Source organism: Ylistrum balloti, unplaced genomic scaffold (assembly GCF_031769215.1).
Source record: "Ylistrum balloti isolate Yb309-2 unplaced genomic scaffold, AGI_CSIRO_Ybal_v1 Utg369662, whole genome shotgun sequence".
NCBI lineage: Eukaryota > Metazoa > Mollusca > Bivalvia > Pectinida > Pectinidae > Ylistrum > Ylistrum balloti.
The window spans coordinates 1314647-1331757 of NW_026781912.1; the positions used below are offsets into that span (position 1 = coordinate 1314647).

Consider the following 17111-nt stretch of genomic DNA (forward strand, 5'->3'; position numbering starts at 1 on the left):
CATAACAACAGGGACACATCCATTACTTAGGTTACTCCTACCAACAGGGACACTTACATCCATTACTATAGTTGCTTTTACCAACAGGGACACTTACATCCACAACTACGGTAACTCCTACCAACAGGGACACTTACATCCATTACTATGGTTACTCCTACCAACAGGGACACTTACATCCACAACTATGCTAACTCAAACCAACAGGGACACTTACATCCACAAATCCATTACTACAGTTTCCATAGCAACAGGGACACTTACATCCATTACTATGGTTACTCCTACCAACTGGGACACTTACATCCATTACAATGGTTGCTCATACCAACAGGGACACTTACATCCATTACTATGGTTACTCCTACCAACAGGGACACTTACATCCATTACTATGGTTACTCCTACCAACTGGGACACTTACATCCATTACAATGGTTGCTTCTACCAACAGGGACATGCATCATCATTCACTATGGTATTTTACAACAGAGGAACACCTACATCCATTACTACAGTAATCATACCAACAGGGAAACATCCATTACTAGTCATCATACCAACAGGGACACATCCATTACTACAGTAATCATACCAACAGGGACACATCCATTACTACAGTTTCCATAGCAACAGGGACACATCCATTACTACAGTAACCATAACAACAGGGACACATCCATTACTTAGGTTACTCCTACCAACAGGGACACTTACATCCATTACTATGGTTACTCCTACCAACAGGGACACTTACATCCATTACTATGGTTACTCCTACCAACAGGGACACTTACATCCATTACAATGGTTACTCCTACCAACAGGGACATGCATCATCATTCACTATGGTATTTTACACCAAGAGGAACACCTACATCCATTACTACAGTAATCATAGCAACAGGGAAACATCCATTACTACAGTCATCATAGCAACAGGGACACATCCATTACTACAGTAATCATAGCAACAGGGACACATCCATTACTACAGTTTCCATAGCAACAGGGACACATCCATTACTACAGTAACCATAACAACAGGGACACATCCATTACTATGGTTGCTTCTACCAACAGGGACACTTACATCCATTACTATGGTTACTCCTACCAACAGGGACACTTACATCCATTACTATGGTTACTCCTACCAACAGGGACATACATCATCATTCACTATGGTATTTTACACCAACAGGGACACTTACTACTTCCTCATAACAAGAAACTATCTACATCAGGTACTATGTTTACCTATTCCAGTGTACAGCAGAGATGTCATTGTAATTAAGTCAAATAGCTTAAGGTAAACCTTGACTATATCTGAGATACAGTTATACAAACTTATACCCTCATCAGTATCTTTAAGTATGAACAGCCTTTGCCTCACAAAATACATATCACAGATGATCCATCACAAGCAAATTTAACAGTTGAGTTTATATTCATCTTACATCCAACAAACAAGTGATGTAACATTTTGATTCATTATTCTAAAGCTATTAGTGGATTGAAACAGAATATATCAACATTGTAAAAAGTCATTTATTTCAATGATTGGGGTTTTTTTTGTGACTGTCCAAATTTTTGCAGTTTTAAAGGTGGTCACCACTCACCTAATGAAATAAAGGCAAACTTTCAATTTTCCAACATAAATAGATATTTACTCTCAGATATCTCTCTATCTGTTTTCTGGGCCGTATTGGAATGACTGAGTGTCCAGATTGACCAGGGGAATAATTTAATTTACATGGCGCGATCTCATGGTTTTTCTAGAACAGTGACAATGTGTATCGAAAAGGAGGCTGCATCAACAAAACCAAGAGAGTGCCAAAACACAGTGCTGACACAATGGGTTTAGATTTTAACAGCAAAACATCGAGGCTAAATATAGCTGCCTTATCTATATGTTACCCAGTCAGACTGTCAAGTTGAATCAAAGAAGGATTTCTTACATTAGCTATGCAATTCAGCATTTTTTGGAACTCAGTGAAATATGGACTCAATCAGGGATATAGACAAATTTAAATTTGTTCTTGGTTCAATTCTGTTGGAAAATAGGCAATCTCTTCAGTGGTGACCACCTTCAACAAAAGCATGTATGTAACAAGGGCAAATGAATTCACAGATGCCATGAAATGGACAAAGTTTTTTTCTGTTTTTATTTTATTATACATTTTATTAATTTTTTGCAATTTCATTTCATTCAATTTTCATGATTTCATTAAATCCAATCCTCAAAAATGATGCATAAAAGAAACATCCAAAAAATAACTTAACAATATTGAAATGTAATTAGTAGAAATTATATCCTGACATCTGTAAATCTGTATTAACTGGTACATCAACCTATATAGCAGAGAAAGTCTCTGCGCTGTTTTAGTATTTCTATTATACATGTACATAAAATAAGCTATATTGTGCTAAAATATTAAAATGACACTTAAAATTTCTAGAACATTGATTCAGTGTTAGTATGATCAACAACAAGCTTAATAATGGCAAAATTATGACATGTGCGTATACATCGTACTGTCAGTCAACGAGGTACAAATTAGCTCTCCACAGACTTAAATTAGTAATAAATCATAAATTTAGAGTCTGAGTAAACTGCACAACAGAAAGTTTGGACTAATTAAAAAATATAACAATCAAGCTAAGAAATAACTGGAATTCAATTAGATTATGTACAACTTTAGCCAATTTTCATTTCAGGATATTCCAACAGTGAAAGTGCTTTTAATCACATGTATCAGGACGACCAAGTTCCACATGGAGTTTTGCATGCTAGTACAATGTTCCGATACAAGAACCCAGAAGGAATTTTCAAAAGATCATAGAATGGAAAGTTAAATTGATACCAGAATATCTGGTGATGTAAACACTGTATGTTATCACATCTTTAAATATATTTCAATTTTGATTACAACTATCAATGGCAGTAAAATACAACATTGATCTTGATGCTAACATTGAAGGAAAAAATTCTGAACCTTATGTAGTTTGTTCACATCTCTTTTTAACAATTCATTGAAGCAAAACATGATATATTTTGTTCTTACTGAAGATTTCTATCAGATTATAAATTACAAGTTTTACTTACATCAATTGAAAAGTCTGGTGGTAACAAAAATACTGTAACAGCAACTGATGTCCTTTTGACTACTCTGAAGCTGTTAAAACAAAACCATACTATGAATAATTTCACAGGTGAATGAACACAGCTGCTCACATGACTACAAGGGTGAGTTAATATCAATATAGGTGGATACAAGTGATCATTTGACTATCCTTAATTAACAGAAAATGGTAATGCATTTCTACAACGAACTTGAATTATTGATTTCCATTTCAAATTTCACACATGAACGACTCTCATGCTATGTATATTACCTGTAACACATATACATGTATACCAATTAACAAGTCACAAACAAAAACAATGTTCATGATCGGTGTTAGTGTTAACTTAAAAGAAGTCATCCGTTGTGTAGATGTTCATGGTTATGATTGTGTTTCACAAAATCCAGTTTCTGAATCGTGTACAGTAACAAGAAGTCTACTACATTGTCAACCACAACGAGCACAATAATGATCTCAGTCCAAAGAATTCAGCGGTTATGAAATGGAGTTCCAGATTCTAATCCTCTGCTTCTATTCCAGTTTAATCATAATAACATTCAAATGTTGCAATCATTGCTTTTTTCACATCCCACAAACACTCATTTCATGTTATGATCTCGAAGCACAAGACAGGTGCTGTTTAATCTTTTCCTGTTTACAAAGTACCAAATCTGCCTACATAATGTTTCTCTTATTTGTTTGCTTCCAACTCTGATCTTTGATGTTTCAGAGGTTTGTTTCAACTCTGCTGTTGATACATTAAGTATTTCATATATTGTTCGTGGTATAAATTTTCTTGATGATTCAACCATTAATTTTCAACTCTGTATGTTGATATTTCATGTTTAAAACCAGTTTATCACATTATCAAAACAATCTTATGAGTATTTCACAAAAACAAACCTGGTACATATCACATATGTGTTTCTAACTTCATTTGATAGTTGTACCATCATGTGTATCACATTTAAATTTTGATGCTTCACATTTCACTAGATCTTTAAGGTTGGTGAAATCAGTGTTCCATATAAAATAAATGAAAGAATACTCTGGATATCTAAGGACATATTTCTTACAGATTCACAAACCACATTTAACACAATGTTTCATTCTTACAAGTAGCTGACTGGATTCAATGTGGTATAATATATGTAACACACTTTTGGATGTTTCACATTTTCATTATAAACAGCAAATTAAGTGTTGTTAACTTCTGAGGAACAAAACACAAAATTTCTGATATTTTCCCAGACATACACTTTACTGAAACTGACTTGTCTTTCTGTGTTTTGAATTTTTTTAAGCAGGTGTTATATGCAGATCTACAGATTTCACGTAATGGTTGGACTGAGGTTAAGGTGTGGTAGTGTATTGAAGCCTGACGTTTTTTACTCCATGTAAATGTCCTCAGTTGGGTGAGTAAATGCCATATATTCCTGGTAAAACCTCTTGAAAGCGTTCCTGAAATAACAAAACAGTATTAATCAGACCATCACAGATTATCTTATAGAGCAGGTAATCTGAAGTTCACATTTGGCACTAAGTTAAAATTTTCATTAAAGTATTAAAATCAAAACCATGGACTTTTGATCATGCGATTGAAGCAATTAAGATGTCACACAATTAATTAATTGTATATCAATGTATGTTTGATCTTCAGATGAATATCTTGCTTTTCAGTATGTGAACACTGTGAAATCATATATTTTTGTAGAGCTCAAATTTCATGGTTTTTTAATATAGGGTATTCTGTGGGTACTTAATTTCATTGATACTTAAGAAATCTATTGTTACTTATTATAACTCTTAATTAATTTCTGATATTATGAATTCACTGATAAAGACTGAAACCAACAAAAACAAGTACTAATTGTAATGGGGACCGTTACAAATGTCCCCCAAACAACCATTCAGCAGTAAATGATCACAATAATCAGACCTGCAGTCATGCCAAACATGGACTACGCCATTTTGCTCCTAGTGCCACCTAATACATATATACCAATTTTCACAGAAATCAGACAATATCTAAAAGTTGGCCAAATTTAGACCACAGCTGACCGCTCAGATGACCGATCGATAGCCGAATGAAAAATGAACTACGCCATTTTGCTCCTAGTGCCACCTAATACATATATACCAATTTTCACAAAAATCAGACAACATCTAAAAGTTGGCCAAATTTTGACCACAGCTGACCGCTCAGATGACCGATCGATGGCCGCATGAAAAATGGACTATGCCATTTTGCTCCTATAGTGCCACCTAATACATATATACCAATTTTCACGAAAATCAGACAATATCTAACATTTGGCCAAATTTTGACCACAGCTGACCGCTCAGATGACCAATTAGAAAAATTCAAGTGGCCTGCACTCCGCCTCGCATATATGAATATGTGTGTAAAGTTTTCATTAATATATGAGGAGAGCCAATCACGAGTTCACATCTCTCATGATTATATGTATAAATCTTTTGACGTCGTTCTTGTTATTCTGTCATTACATTTACTTCTATTAACACTAATCACATAATATTATATATAATCACATACAGTTTTGTTCAATTCCATGCAATGGTTTTTGAGAAACGCGTTGGAAACCTCGCAGGCGGAAGGACGTGGAAGAAATCAGAATAATAAATATAATAATAATAAGAAGAAATGGAGCAAACTCTATATGTCCCCCAAACGAAAGGGGGACATAATAAATACCTCATAGAAACTAACATTTTTGCAGTAGCTACAGTCCTTGGCATCTGATATAATGACTAATAAAAGTAAATTCATTGAAACAAAGCAATTCAGCAAATTACAGTCCCCTACCTACACATCATCTAACTAATGTGAACCCATATCCCGAGTTTTGATGTAGGTCAAAAGTAAAAATTTAGGTCAGAGTGACATGACCAAATTTTGATACATTACAAACCACCTCACCAGGGTGAACCCATATCTGAAGTATGAAGTTCCATTGACAAGTAGGAAATAGAGCCCGACAGAAAGACGGATAGAAGGACACAACATAAATCTATATCCCCTCCTCCCCCATATCCAGTTCCCGGTCCCTCCTCCCCCATATCCAGTTCCTGGTCCCTCCTCCCCCATATCCAGTTCCTGGTCCCTCCTCCCCCATATCCAGTTCCCGGTCCCTCCTCCCCCATATCCAGTTCCTGGTCCCCTCCTCCCCCATATCCAGTTCCTGGTCCCCTCCTCCCCCATATCCAGTTCCTGGTCCCTCCTCCCCATATCCAGTTCCTGGTCCCTCCTCCCCATATCCAGTTCCTGGTCCCTCCTCCCCCATATCCAGTTCCTGGTCCCTCCTCCCCATATCCAGTTCCTGGTCCCTCCTCCCCCATATCCAGTTCCTGGTCCCTCCTCCCCATATCCAGTTCCTGGTCCCTCCTCCCACATATCCAGTTCCTGGTCCCCTCCTCCCCCATATCCAGTTCCTGGTCCCTCCTCCCCCATATCCAGTTCCTGGTCCCTCCTCCCCATATCCAGTTCCTGGTCCCTCCTCCCCCATATCCAGTTCCTGGTCCCTCCTCCCCCATATCCAGTTCCTGGTCCCTCCTCCCCATATCCAGTTCCTGGTCCCTCCTCCTCCATATCCAGTTCCTGGTCCCTCCTCCCCCATATCCAGTTCCTGGTCCCTCCTCCCCCATATCCAGATCCTGGTCCCTCCTCCCCCATATCCAGATCCTGGTCCCTCCTCCCCCATATCCAGATCCTGGTCCCTCCTCCACCATATCCAGTTCCTGGTCCCTCCTCCCCCATATCCAGTTCCTGGTGAGGGACTACTAAAACAATACTTTTTTATAACTAAAAATTAAGATGATTACTATATCTATGAGATAATAAGCCCATGCCTGGTAATCACACCATCTATGTTTTATTGGTTTACTGCAGTTTAGTACAACTGATCTTTCATTATCAAATAACAAGCCCAATGTGAGAAACAGAATATCAAACTGATCTTACCCCAAAGCCTCGCTGACACTCCGGGTGGATTTCTCTCCCAGAAATACATGACAGGCAAATCTGTATGCTTTAGGATGTTTCGTTATGAATCCAAAGTATCTGGAATAAATAAATAAATAAATAAATAAATAAATAAATATACAGGGCTGTTCTATAAAAAGTTACTGTATTGTTAAAGTTTTGTGTGTGAACGAGCAAAAATTGAAGATAACTTCAGATTGATGCGTATTGAAATAAGTTATGGTATGCAAACAATGCTAACAAGTCTGGAACAGCAGAACTGGTTTATTTCAGATAAGCACAGCACACACATTTTATAAATGTACTTGTCATAAAACAATACTGCAATCAATAATGAATATCACATTACAGAAGACAATCTTTGTAAATCATAATAATGGATTTTCTACATAAGTTCACCATTGTCACAGATTGCCAATAAAAACCATCACTTTTAGTTTGATCCTAGACACAGAGTCGTAATCCAGTAGATAGTATGTATCCAATTATCTCACCTTTCATTGCGTGGATGAAAGCCACAGAACGAAATGTTCTTCAGGGCAAAGAAGTGGGTGTATGCATCTGATTTGCTTTCATGCTGCAAACACAAAACAAGGAGTTATTGATTTTCTGTAAATGTCCTGGTCTTGGTTAATGGTGTGGGGTTAGATGTTGTTCTAGATACAACGCTCATCTTACAGTCAATCAATATACACAAGGTCAATTTCACTGTTCCTATTACTGAAAGAATACCATTTTCTTTTCTCATTTTAGTTTTTAAAAGTTAAAATTATTTTATCCTTTTTTTTCAAATTAATTTTTGTATGACAGATAAAATCCAAGTACTAAATCAGCTCTGTTTGTTGGAGAATTATGTGATACTGTGATAAAAGAAGACAACAAGAAAGACAGAGATAAATGCATGGTAACATGGATATTCACAGGTTTAAGGCCAAACCACTTATATTTTATGTAGTATGTATTTTTCATTAATATATGAGGAGAGCCAATCACGAGTTCACATCTCTCATGATTATATGTATAAATCTTTTGACGTCGTTCTTGTTATTCTGTCATTACATTTACTTCTACTAACACTAATCACATAATATTATATATAATCACATACAAATTTACTAGACATATACTGCTTTCAAATTCAATTATCTTTATAACTCTGGACTTTTAAATAACAACCCTATAATACTGACTGTAGAATTCCACAAAATTATTCCAATCAAATGTACAGCTGTATATAGGTCACAAGTCAAGCACATGTGCCACAGTAGACAAAATCGTAATCCTTTATATGTTGGAAAGGTGCTGAAATATCTAATATAACAGAAAATACTGGCGAGGAAAGTTCTTTTGTCTGCACATATTTGTACAATAGCCTTTTTATAATAAATAGGAATAGGTTTTGAATGGTAAGTTTGCAATGCTAAACATGCCTGTACATAATACATTTAGGAGACAAAGCAACAAATTTTCACACCCTTGCTTGAAAATGTCCATCAGATGTTGTTTTACAATGTTTAAAAAATAGTTAAATTTGTGACATGATGGGAGACCCATAAATCCATTATAACTAATGTACCAAGCTCGTGTTTGACTTTTACAACCCAGTTTTTACCATTCAGGTTGTAACATCCTTTCAAAATGCAGTTATTGGTAGAGGTCAGCTTGAACCAATATTTAAATATTCTTAATTTACACGAAAGAGACAATGGGACCCTCAATTAAAACACTGCACAATATTTCTGGCCTGTTGATGTCCTGTTATCTTACCCTGAAAACTCACCACTCTTCAGACATCAAAGCAAGTGAATACTAATCAGTATGGACACAACATACATCATATAACTTAATCACTCTTCTCATATAGTCACATGACTCTCATAAGCAATGGCAGCCATTATGAAGCTATCAGTTGGTGATATAGGAGTTTTCCAGAGTATATGTCTCTGATAGCTCATAGTTCTGGAATTCAAAGTTTTTTCTAAATCAAAATATAGCATTCACAAAATCTATGTGATCTACAGTATTGAGAGAAATATGAGACAACAAAGATCACTCTAGGACACAACAGGCTTAAAGACAAGAAACAGAATAAAAAACATTGAAGATTGAAGAATAAATGAAGAAAAAAAATATGAAGAGGGGTGAAGATAAGGACAGATTTTGTCTGGTAAGTACATGATTGTTTTGATTTTGCATTTCTTTAACAACAGCAGTAAGAAGCATGGATAAAAGAAAGAAAGAGAGAGAGAAGGAGAGATGGCATTTTATAGGGAGAAGAAAGAGAGAGGAGGGATGGAATGAGAAAGAAGAGAGAGGAGGGATGGAATGAGAAAGAAGAGAGAGAGAGAAGAGAAGGAGAGAAGAAATGAGGGATAACTAAAAGCTAAAATTGTTACTTACTCCACTTTTGCTTTTATCAAACATGCGTATCCCGTACTGACTGACTTCTACTGTACATAATGGAGGAGGAGTTGAGCATTTGGCAGAACGACGGGAGAGAGCAATCTGTTCATACAAAAATCAACTGATTACAAACAGAGTAGACATGATGAGTAGAATCTACAACCCACTAATAAGTTACTATACTAGTACCTTCGTAGTCACTAACAACTGGTCTATTTGAATTCTGATAAAGTCTGTCTAAATTATGACCTGTCCCATTGAACTTTGACCTCAATATTTCTATTTGGGTGATTTATTTTGTTTTACTGGATATGTTAATTAGTCAATTGTTGGCTATATAGAGTAAATCATGAAATCATTTTTTTTCTGTATTTTTGATAAGATGAGTCTACTTATACATGAACCATTCATATATTCCTTGTACTTTTTCAAGGATGTTTTACCACAAGTTTAAATCATGATTTTGTTAAAATGTTTATTTATTCACTCATTTATTTACATACCTTGTTGATTGCTTGACAGAGGACAGCATCCCCTTTGTGTTCATTAACCTCGACTGACCCTAGGAAGCGCATATTAAAGTGGTAGGTACCATCAGTTTCTGTAGCAGAAAAAATAATTCAATTAACATCAGCATTAATAGAATTATGATATTAAAACACAGTACTTTTACATCTCTTTTTAAGGACTAGTCCTATTTATTCTATCAACTTTTCTGATATTGGTGCGAGTCTACTCCACACTGATATAAAATAAATGAGAAAACGGCAGAATAGTTCAGACTATTTCTCGGAAAAACACAAAAAAAAATTGACTCTGTAAAAAACAGATTTCATAGACAATTCTGATGGTATGAAATTTAAAAAAAGTGAGAAGTTCCCTACATTTATGATGAAAAAAATTACATAAGTTCATGGGAGTACACTTAATTACTGTCATGTGAGTACATTTTAATACTGTCATAGCACATCCAAAATTCTGCACCATGAGGTATACACCTGATATGCACCAAATAACAAACGTCAAGTGATAAGTAATGCCACTTTGACTGAGAATATAATGTGACTGACACAAAAAATAACAACAAAAAAATAAATGTGGTATCTTTTGAAAAAGACCCAGGGAAAGTCTATAACATCTAAAGTAACAGAAGATTATCACTAGTCTAATGGCCTTAAACTTTGAGTTGAATTTGCAACAGCCAAAGTAGCAATTCATTCAAAATTTTCAAAATGGTCACAGATTCTAAATATAGCTAGTACATCTGAATGAACTAAATATGTATCAATAAATGCCAGAGATTGTAAAATTAATCAATTTTAGATAATTCAACACGAAAAATCTCCAGGTAGAGGAATTTCCAGAGAACTTATGTCCTACTAAGTTCATATGTGTGTTGTGGTTCATCTTCTTGGCTTCAGGAGGATGCCTAGTGGTACAAAGTAGTAAAAACAGAAGAGTCACAGGCTGTAGAAGAAAGTAGAATAAAATATTGGCCTACCAATACTTGGTACTTGGTTTCAGGAGTTGGTGCTCGTCTTTTCAATTGATTTTAGATAAGGTAAATAACGTAAAATCTGTACAACAGACCTAAGGGATCTCTTAAAGCATTTTATTACCTGAATCATCCTCCAAGAACTGAAGATCTGTTGCATACATGGAGGGAAAAATTCCCCGGTGAAATGTTCGCAGATTTACACCTTAAAACAATAAACACAGGTACGATTAAAGTGACATCAAAAGGAAAGGTCTTTAAAACTACAGAGTCCAAGGGGCCTTTATCAAACTCCAGTGCAAAAAATTGAATTATATCTAATTTCTATTTTTGCATGTTCATTATTTTTCTTGGTTTTGTTTTTTTCAAAAAGTGCATTTTAAACTAGTATTTTGTCAAAGTTAAGCAACATTAGTTTATATATATATATATAATTTAAAATGATAAAAACTTTGTGTATCGTACATACAGAGAAAATTGATCACTTAACATGGCAAACAAATATATCACTAATGTTTTCAGGCCTGAGTGAACATTTGGACATCTGCGGCAAAGGAAACTTTGTTATATACCTGTTCTATAAGATGTCAAAATCTACAACGTCAAAACGAATCATCAAAGAAGATTTTTTTGTCAAACTGTTTCAACCGTCCCTAAATACACACTGAAGATTGCGTTGGGACACAATCCATAATGTTATTAACTCACCTTTTATTATAACAATAACATTACATCACAATGGAGGTTACTAAGTAATGTACAATGTACATGTAATGTAATCACCTGAAGATGGCCGCGAGGCCTGAAAACGTTAGTGATATATTTGTTTGTCATGTTAAGTGATTCATTTTCTCTCTCTCTCTATATATATGTGTGTGTGTGGTTAGATTTTGACAAAGTTTAAAAACTGGCATGTACATGTCAATATATTTAATAAATGTATAAAAAACTGATTCACCTGAAAAATAACAAAAAAAAAATTATGTATAAACCTACCCTCGCACCACAAATCATCAGCTTCAGAGAAAACATGTATAGGGTCCCCGATCTCCACAGAGATCTCGTCCTTGTGACGAGGTATAAACCTGTGCATTCCTCGATGGGTGACCTCAAGGTCTGTATAATTAGAACTTGCCACACTGGAGGTTGACTTCCTTTTTGATCCTGTATTTGTTAAAAGCAGATATAAGAATAAAAATCTCTGAAAATCTTCCTTCACTATGAATTCTTTACTACTACAATAATTCATATCTCTGGGACCCACTATCTTTTGATAACTTCCCTTGGACACTTTTCATATAGCCTCTCTTATCAGCTCTCTTTTCTTCAAGCCCAATGTCCCTTTGCAATCCATGCCTTTAAGTTCTATAGATATTTAGGAATCACTGCCCTTATGTTCTCAATCAATATAAGACAAGTCTATCCTTAGTGCTGTAATCAAGACCATCATGTAACTCTGACCCACATCTCTAGTAATCTCTGTAACAAAGATCCTCATTCTAAGTACTCCCTGTAATTAAGATCCTCATCCTAAATCCTCCCTGTAACTTAGCCCCTTATTCCTAGTTTCCCTGTAATTAAGATCCTCATCCTAAATCCTCCCTGTAACTTAGCCCCTTATTCCTAGTTTCCCTGTAATTAAGATCCTCATCCTAAATCCTCCCTGTAACTTCGCCCCTTATTCCTAGTTTCCCTGTAATTAAGATCCTCATCCTAAATCCTCCCTGTAACTTAGCCCCTGATTCCTAGTTTCCCTGTAATTAAGACCCTCATCCTTAGTCTTCCTTGTTACAAAGAACTTCTATTCTTAGTTCTTGCTAAAACAAAGACCCTCCCCATCAGCACTCCCTGTAAGACCCACACCCTAAGTGCTCCACTGATCCTTAGGATCCTAAAAAACTAGGACTTCTGTTCAAAGTTAAGATCAAGGACCATAATTCTCAAACAGATGATAAATTAAAACTTCATCAAATCCATAAAAATACCTTGCCGAATAACATCACAATTAATAGAACAAGGTTTGACTATCAAATGAACTTGTAAGTTTGAATATAAAATGGTACCAACCATCACCTCCAGAACTGTTTCTCCTCCTTCTACTACTGGTGGCCACAGACAGGTGGCGCTGACTGTCAGTCGTAGAATCCTCCTCCAAGTACACATTGTTAGAGGATGTGTAAGGTCGTGTATTCTTTGATACACTGTTAAAGTTTATTGTCTTAAGTTCCTCTAGAAATTTACAGCTAAACTTGGGGTACACTTTTGAGGGTGAGCTTGACTTTCCTTCCGATGCTGTTGGATAAAACACATCATCGTCATCCTCCACCGAATTTTGGCGACTGTCTCGCACTAAAGCCTCCTGGAGCTCATCTGCCAAGCATTTTGCATTGACTGGTGCACTAGTTGTTTCACCATCTGGAGCTGTGGAAAGATTAAAAACTAATTTTGTATAATCTGTATTATCCAAAACATCACAGTGAACAATATTTCACAGGCTTTATATATACTACAAAATCTCTATGTGTGTGTTGCCTTTTGCAGGTGTTAGTATATTAATGTAAAAGTAATGATTTTCACAGGGAACTTTGATGTCATGGATACTTTAATTCCACAAATTTATACAAATCAAATAACCAAAACAAATATCTCATCAAAACCGAGTATTAGTGGGATTTCTAAGTACTATTAATCCATGGAATCAACTCTCTGCAAAATAGAATTTTTTTGAAAACCCCCAAAATTTTATCCATTTAAAAATGTTTGCTGTATCAAAGATTTCCTTTCCACGATATTGTCAACTTTCAACTGAACTACATTTTCAATATATAAAGGACAGGATATACAATCAGCCTCTGTTTCAAAATATATACAAAGAAAGGTATCCTACGAATTCAAATGTAATCACTAAATATTCTTAACCATACATAGCAAATACTGAAACAAACACTTGGTTGTATACTTACATTTATTCGGGATTTCTGGAAGTTTGCGAGGTTTCCGTACAGGTTTAGCAATTGTTACCTTTGACACTGTTGATTGACGAGGTCTTGTTTGGACTTCCTCTCGAGGGATTTTCTTAAGTTCCTATTAAGGTATAAGTTATACAAGTGAAAATTACATAATATTTAAAGATGAAAGAAAAGTGAGCAAAGACCAACCCCAGCTTTATCAAGAATTGAGGCAACACAAATATTCCACTTCAGAGGAAGACGTGTGACCTTGACTGCTTGACATTGAAGCTTAATTATACTGACCTTGACTGCTTGACATTGAAGCTTAATTATACAAAGAAACAATCAACTTTTTCTTAATGTAAAAATGCTAAAACAGTCATAATGTGCTGAAATTTCATTGCACAAAACTAAATATGTTTATAATAGCAAAGAATTCAAAGTGAGTGAAATTTCAATGATAGATCTATACTTACAGGTTCGTACTTGTCAGAAGTTGAGGGTTTTGTGGTTCCATTGTCTTGTTTACAATGATACTGAACATTTATAGCATTATTTAACTGTTCTATTGTTTTCTGTTTGTCATCAAAAGATGTTTTCGGTTTTTCCAACTTTTTTTCCTTCTCTGAGCTACCGTGTAAATTTTCCTTCACACATTCCTGTAACAGGTTTCCTTCACCTGCTTTTTCTACTGTTTCTGATGACGATAATTTTAAGTCGATTAAGCTAGATTTCTTTCGTTCTGCCAATGAGTCAGTCAACTTGTCTATAATGGCCACTTTTTTATCAGAATAGCTCTCACGCTTTTTGGTGAGACATGAGAAGATGAACTGTTCACGACTAACTTGGTCCAAATCATGGTCATCTTCATCACAGTAAAGGTCTGGACTTATGTCATGAGTTAATCTGAAATCAAAATGGTATATGCACATCATACAGATAAGTAAATAGTTTCAGGTAATATGGTAAGGAAGGTGACAAGACAAGGCGACTAGGGAAATGACAGGTTGCATGAGCCAGGTGGCAGATGACAGGCAACAGGTTTGGTGACAGGTTGCAGGAACAGGAGACAGGGAGCAGGGGTAGGATACAGGTAGCAGTGGGCAGAAGACAGTTGACAGTGATAGGCGACATGTTGCAATGGCAGGAGACAAGGAGCAGGGGTAGGATACAGGTAGCAGTGGGCAGAAGACAGTTGACAGTGATAGGCGACATGTTGCAATGGCAGGAGACAAAGAGCAGGGGCAGGAGACAGGTGACAGAAGACAAGCAGCAGTGGTAGGAGACAGGTGGCAAAGACAGATGAAAGGGGACCAGAGACATGGTAGGAGGCAATGTTCAAGGGTAAAGGCAAAAAACATCTGATGGGACATGAGACAGAAGAGGATAGCAAACAGGGCATGTAGTAAGGGCAAGATGCTAAAGGGGACTTGGTGAAAGGGAACAGGAAACAGGTGACTTTGGACAAGAGGCATGAGTCAAGTGGAAAATAAAGGTAGACAATAAGCAGTAGATGGTGCAAAATGTGTTAGGAGACAAGGAGTGGGGGGCAAAGACACTGGACATGTAGTAGAGAGAAGGCAATGAGCATGATACATGATGATGGGGCAGGAAGCACAGAGGACAAGAGGCAGGGGACAAGTGGAAGAGAAACAAGACAGCAGACAGGTGATATGAGTCTAAAGACATATAACAAAGGAGAAGTTATTTTGTGTCCTCTATTCTAGGGAGATGGAGACATAAGCTCTAATATCCCATTCTGGTGGGTCCCTATTAACAGTGGGATGGTTGGAAGTCTCTTTTTTGTTATGAATTTTTCATTTGAACACACCCTTGAAAATAACACTTGTACAGACATTGTTGGTTTATATCTACTAACCATCACACTGAAAATTTGTCTCTAGAATGATCATTTCAGGCTTCTATTCTCCTTATCTATTTTTCATTGACTGATATATTGCATTACATGATTAATGAGTTGTATCACATGACTGAGTTGTACAAATGAATCATGTGACTGATCATAATGTACATGTATATCACATGACTGACCCCTGTGCAAAACCAGAGGATGCACTACCTCCCCACTAAAGGGGATACAAAAAATTAAGTTCTCTTGACAACTTCAGAGAAAAGCATTGAGTCATCCAAAGACATGTCTATCACAGCTCATTTAGCCCAAACAGAAGAAAACAATACATCATAATGTTTTATATTACAACTGATACAATAGCTTCTCAAGTAAGTCTTTGATTTTTCACACAATCATTTGATCTCTGATTCACATACATACAACTGTTGATATACAACATTACAGTAATATATGCAGTTTTAGAACACATATTTTGAACTACAGCAATAAATATCACTAACAACGCTGAAATTATGTAGAATACATCAAACGCTATTTACAACATAAAATTCTTCATCTCTGTTGCTGGCTGTCTCGTGTGTTCTAAAGACCTTTGTGAAGATTGCAAATTCCTTGCCCTCGCGGTAATTGTTCGGCAGAATGGAGTCGCCAGATTGGATCACAAAACAGTATCACCACTTCCCTAACAGATGCAAACAGGGTTTTAAAGTAAATCCATATAACGAACCACAAAGAGCAACAGACCTCCATGCATATCTGAGTGATTCATAGATGGGTCGAGCTGCATGACACACAGATCACATGTTCTCTCGTGCCATAATTAGGTATTTAGAAGTCTGTTATGTCATCCATTCTGTTTTACGAACCCTAAAACTCTCAAATATCTCAAAGAATTTTACCTGAATGTGAGTTCTGTACACAGAGGTCTCTGAATCTTCAACATGATGGGCAGATTGCTGAAACACTTATGTAGACGGTAAGGGAGTCACAGGAACTGAGGATAAATTTTAACAATGTCACATCTTTCCAGACAAGTCTGATCCCAGTCAGCCATTATAACCCTTCCATATATTACGAGGAGTCCCGATATATCCAGTCTCATGTAACATAAATTATGCAGGCCAGACATCGTCAGTTCTGACGTAGGCACTATGGAGGTGTATTGGTACTGGGAAAAATCGATACCCTAGGAGCGCCAACTGCAAGATCGATAGAGCAGTTCTCAATGGACCCAACCGTAGGCCTTCTTCGCTGCTA

At 36.2% G+C, this 17111-nt stretch overlaps 1 protein-coding gene across 1 annotated transcript; it reads right to left on the reverse strand.

The window, feature by feature from the left end:
• Positions 1-4517: 4517 nt before the first annotated feature.
• Positions 4518-16797, reverse strand: LOC132559588 (C-Jun-amino-terminal kinase-interacting protein 2-like). The gene is made up of 11 exons (XM_060224221.1): positions 16754-16797; positions 14458-14887; positions 13994-14114; positions 13098-13451; positions 12027-12194; positions 11155-11235; positions 10039-10136; positions 9533-9637; positions 7627-7709; positions 7112-7210; positions 4518-4590 (listed from the first exon to the last, which is right to left on the reverse strand). Exons 1-11 carry the CDS (start codon positions 16795-16797, stop codon positions 4518-4520), a joined length of 1656 nt encoding a protein of 551 aa, XP_060080204.1.
• Positions 16798-17111: the final 314 nt, after the last annotated feature.

What these genes read in the sequence shown, in the direction of transcription:
- LOC132559588 (XM_060224221.1), bottom strand. Translation starts at nt 16,797, where the DNA reads ATGTTGAAGATTCAGAGACCTCTGTGTACAGAACTCACATTCAG. An exon ending in TCCAGAAATCCCGAATAAAT is followed by an intron (nt 13,452 to 13,993) that starts GTAAGTATACAA and finishes ATCTTTCCACAG; the next exon opens with CTCCAGATGGTGAAACAACT. An exon ending in AGTGTCAGCGAGGCTTTGGG is followed by an intron (nt 4,591 to 7,111) that starts GTAAGATCAGTT and finishes TTGTTATTTCAG; the next exon opens with GAACGCTTTCAAGAGGTTTT.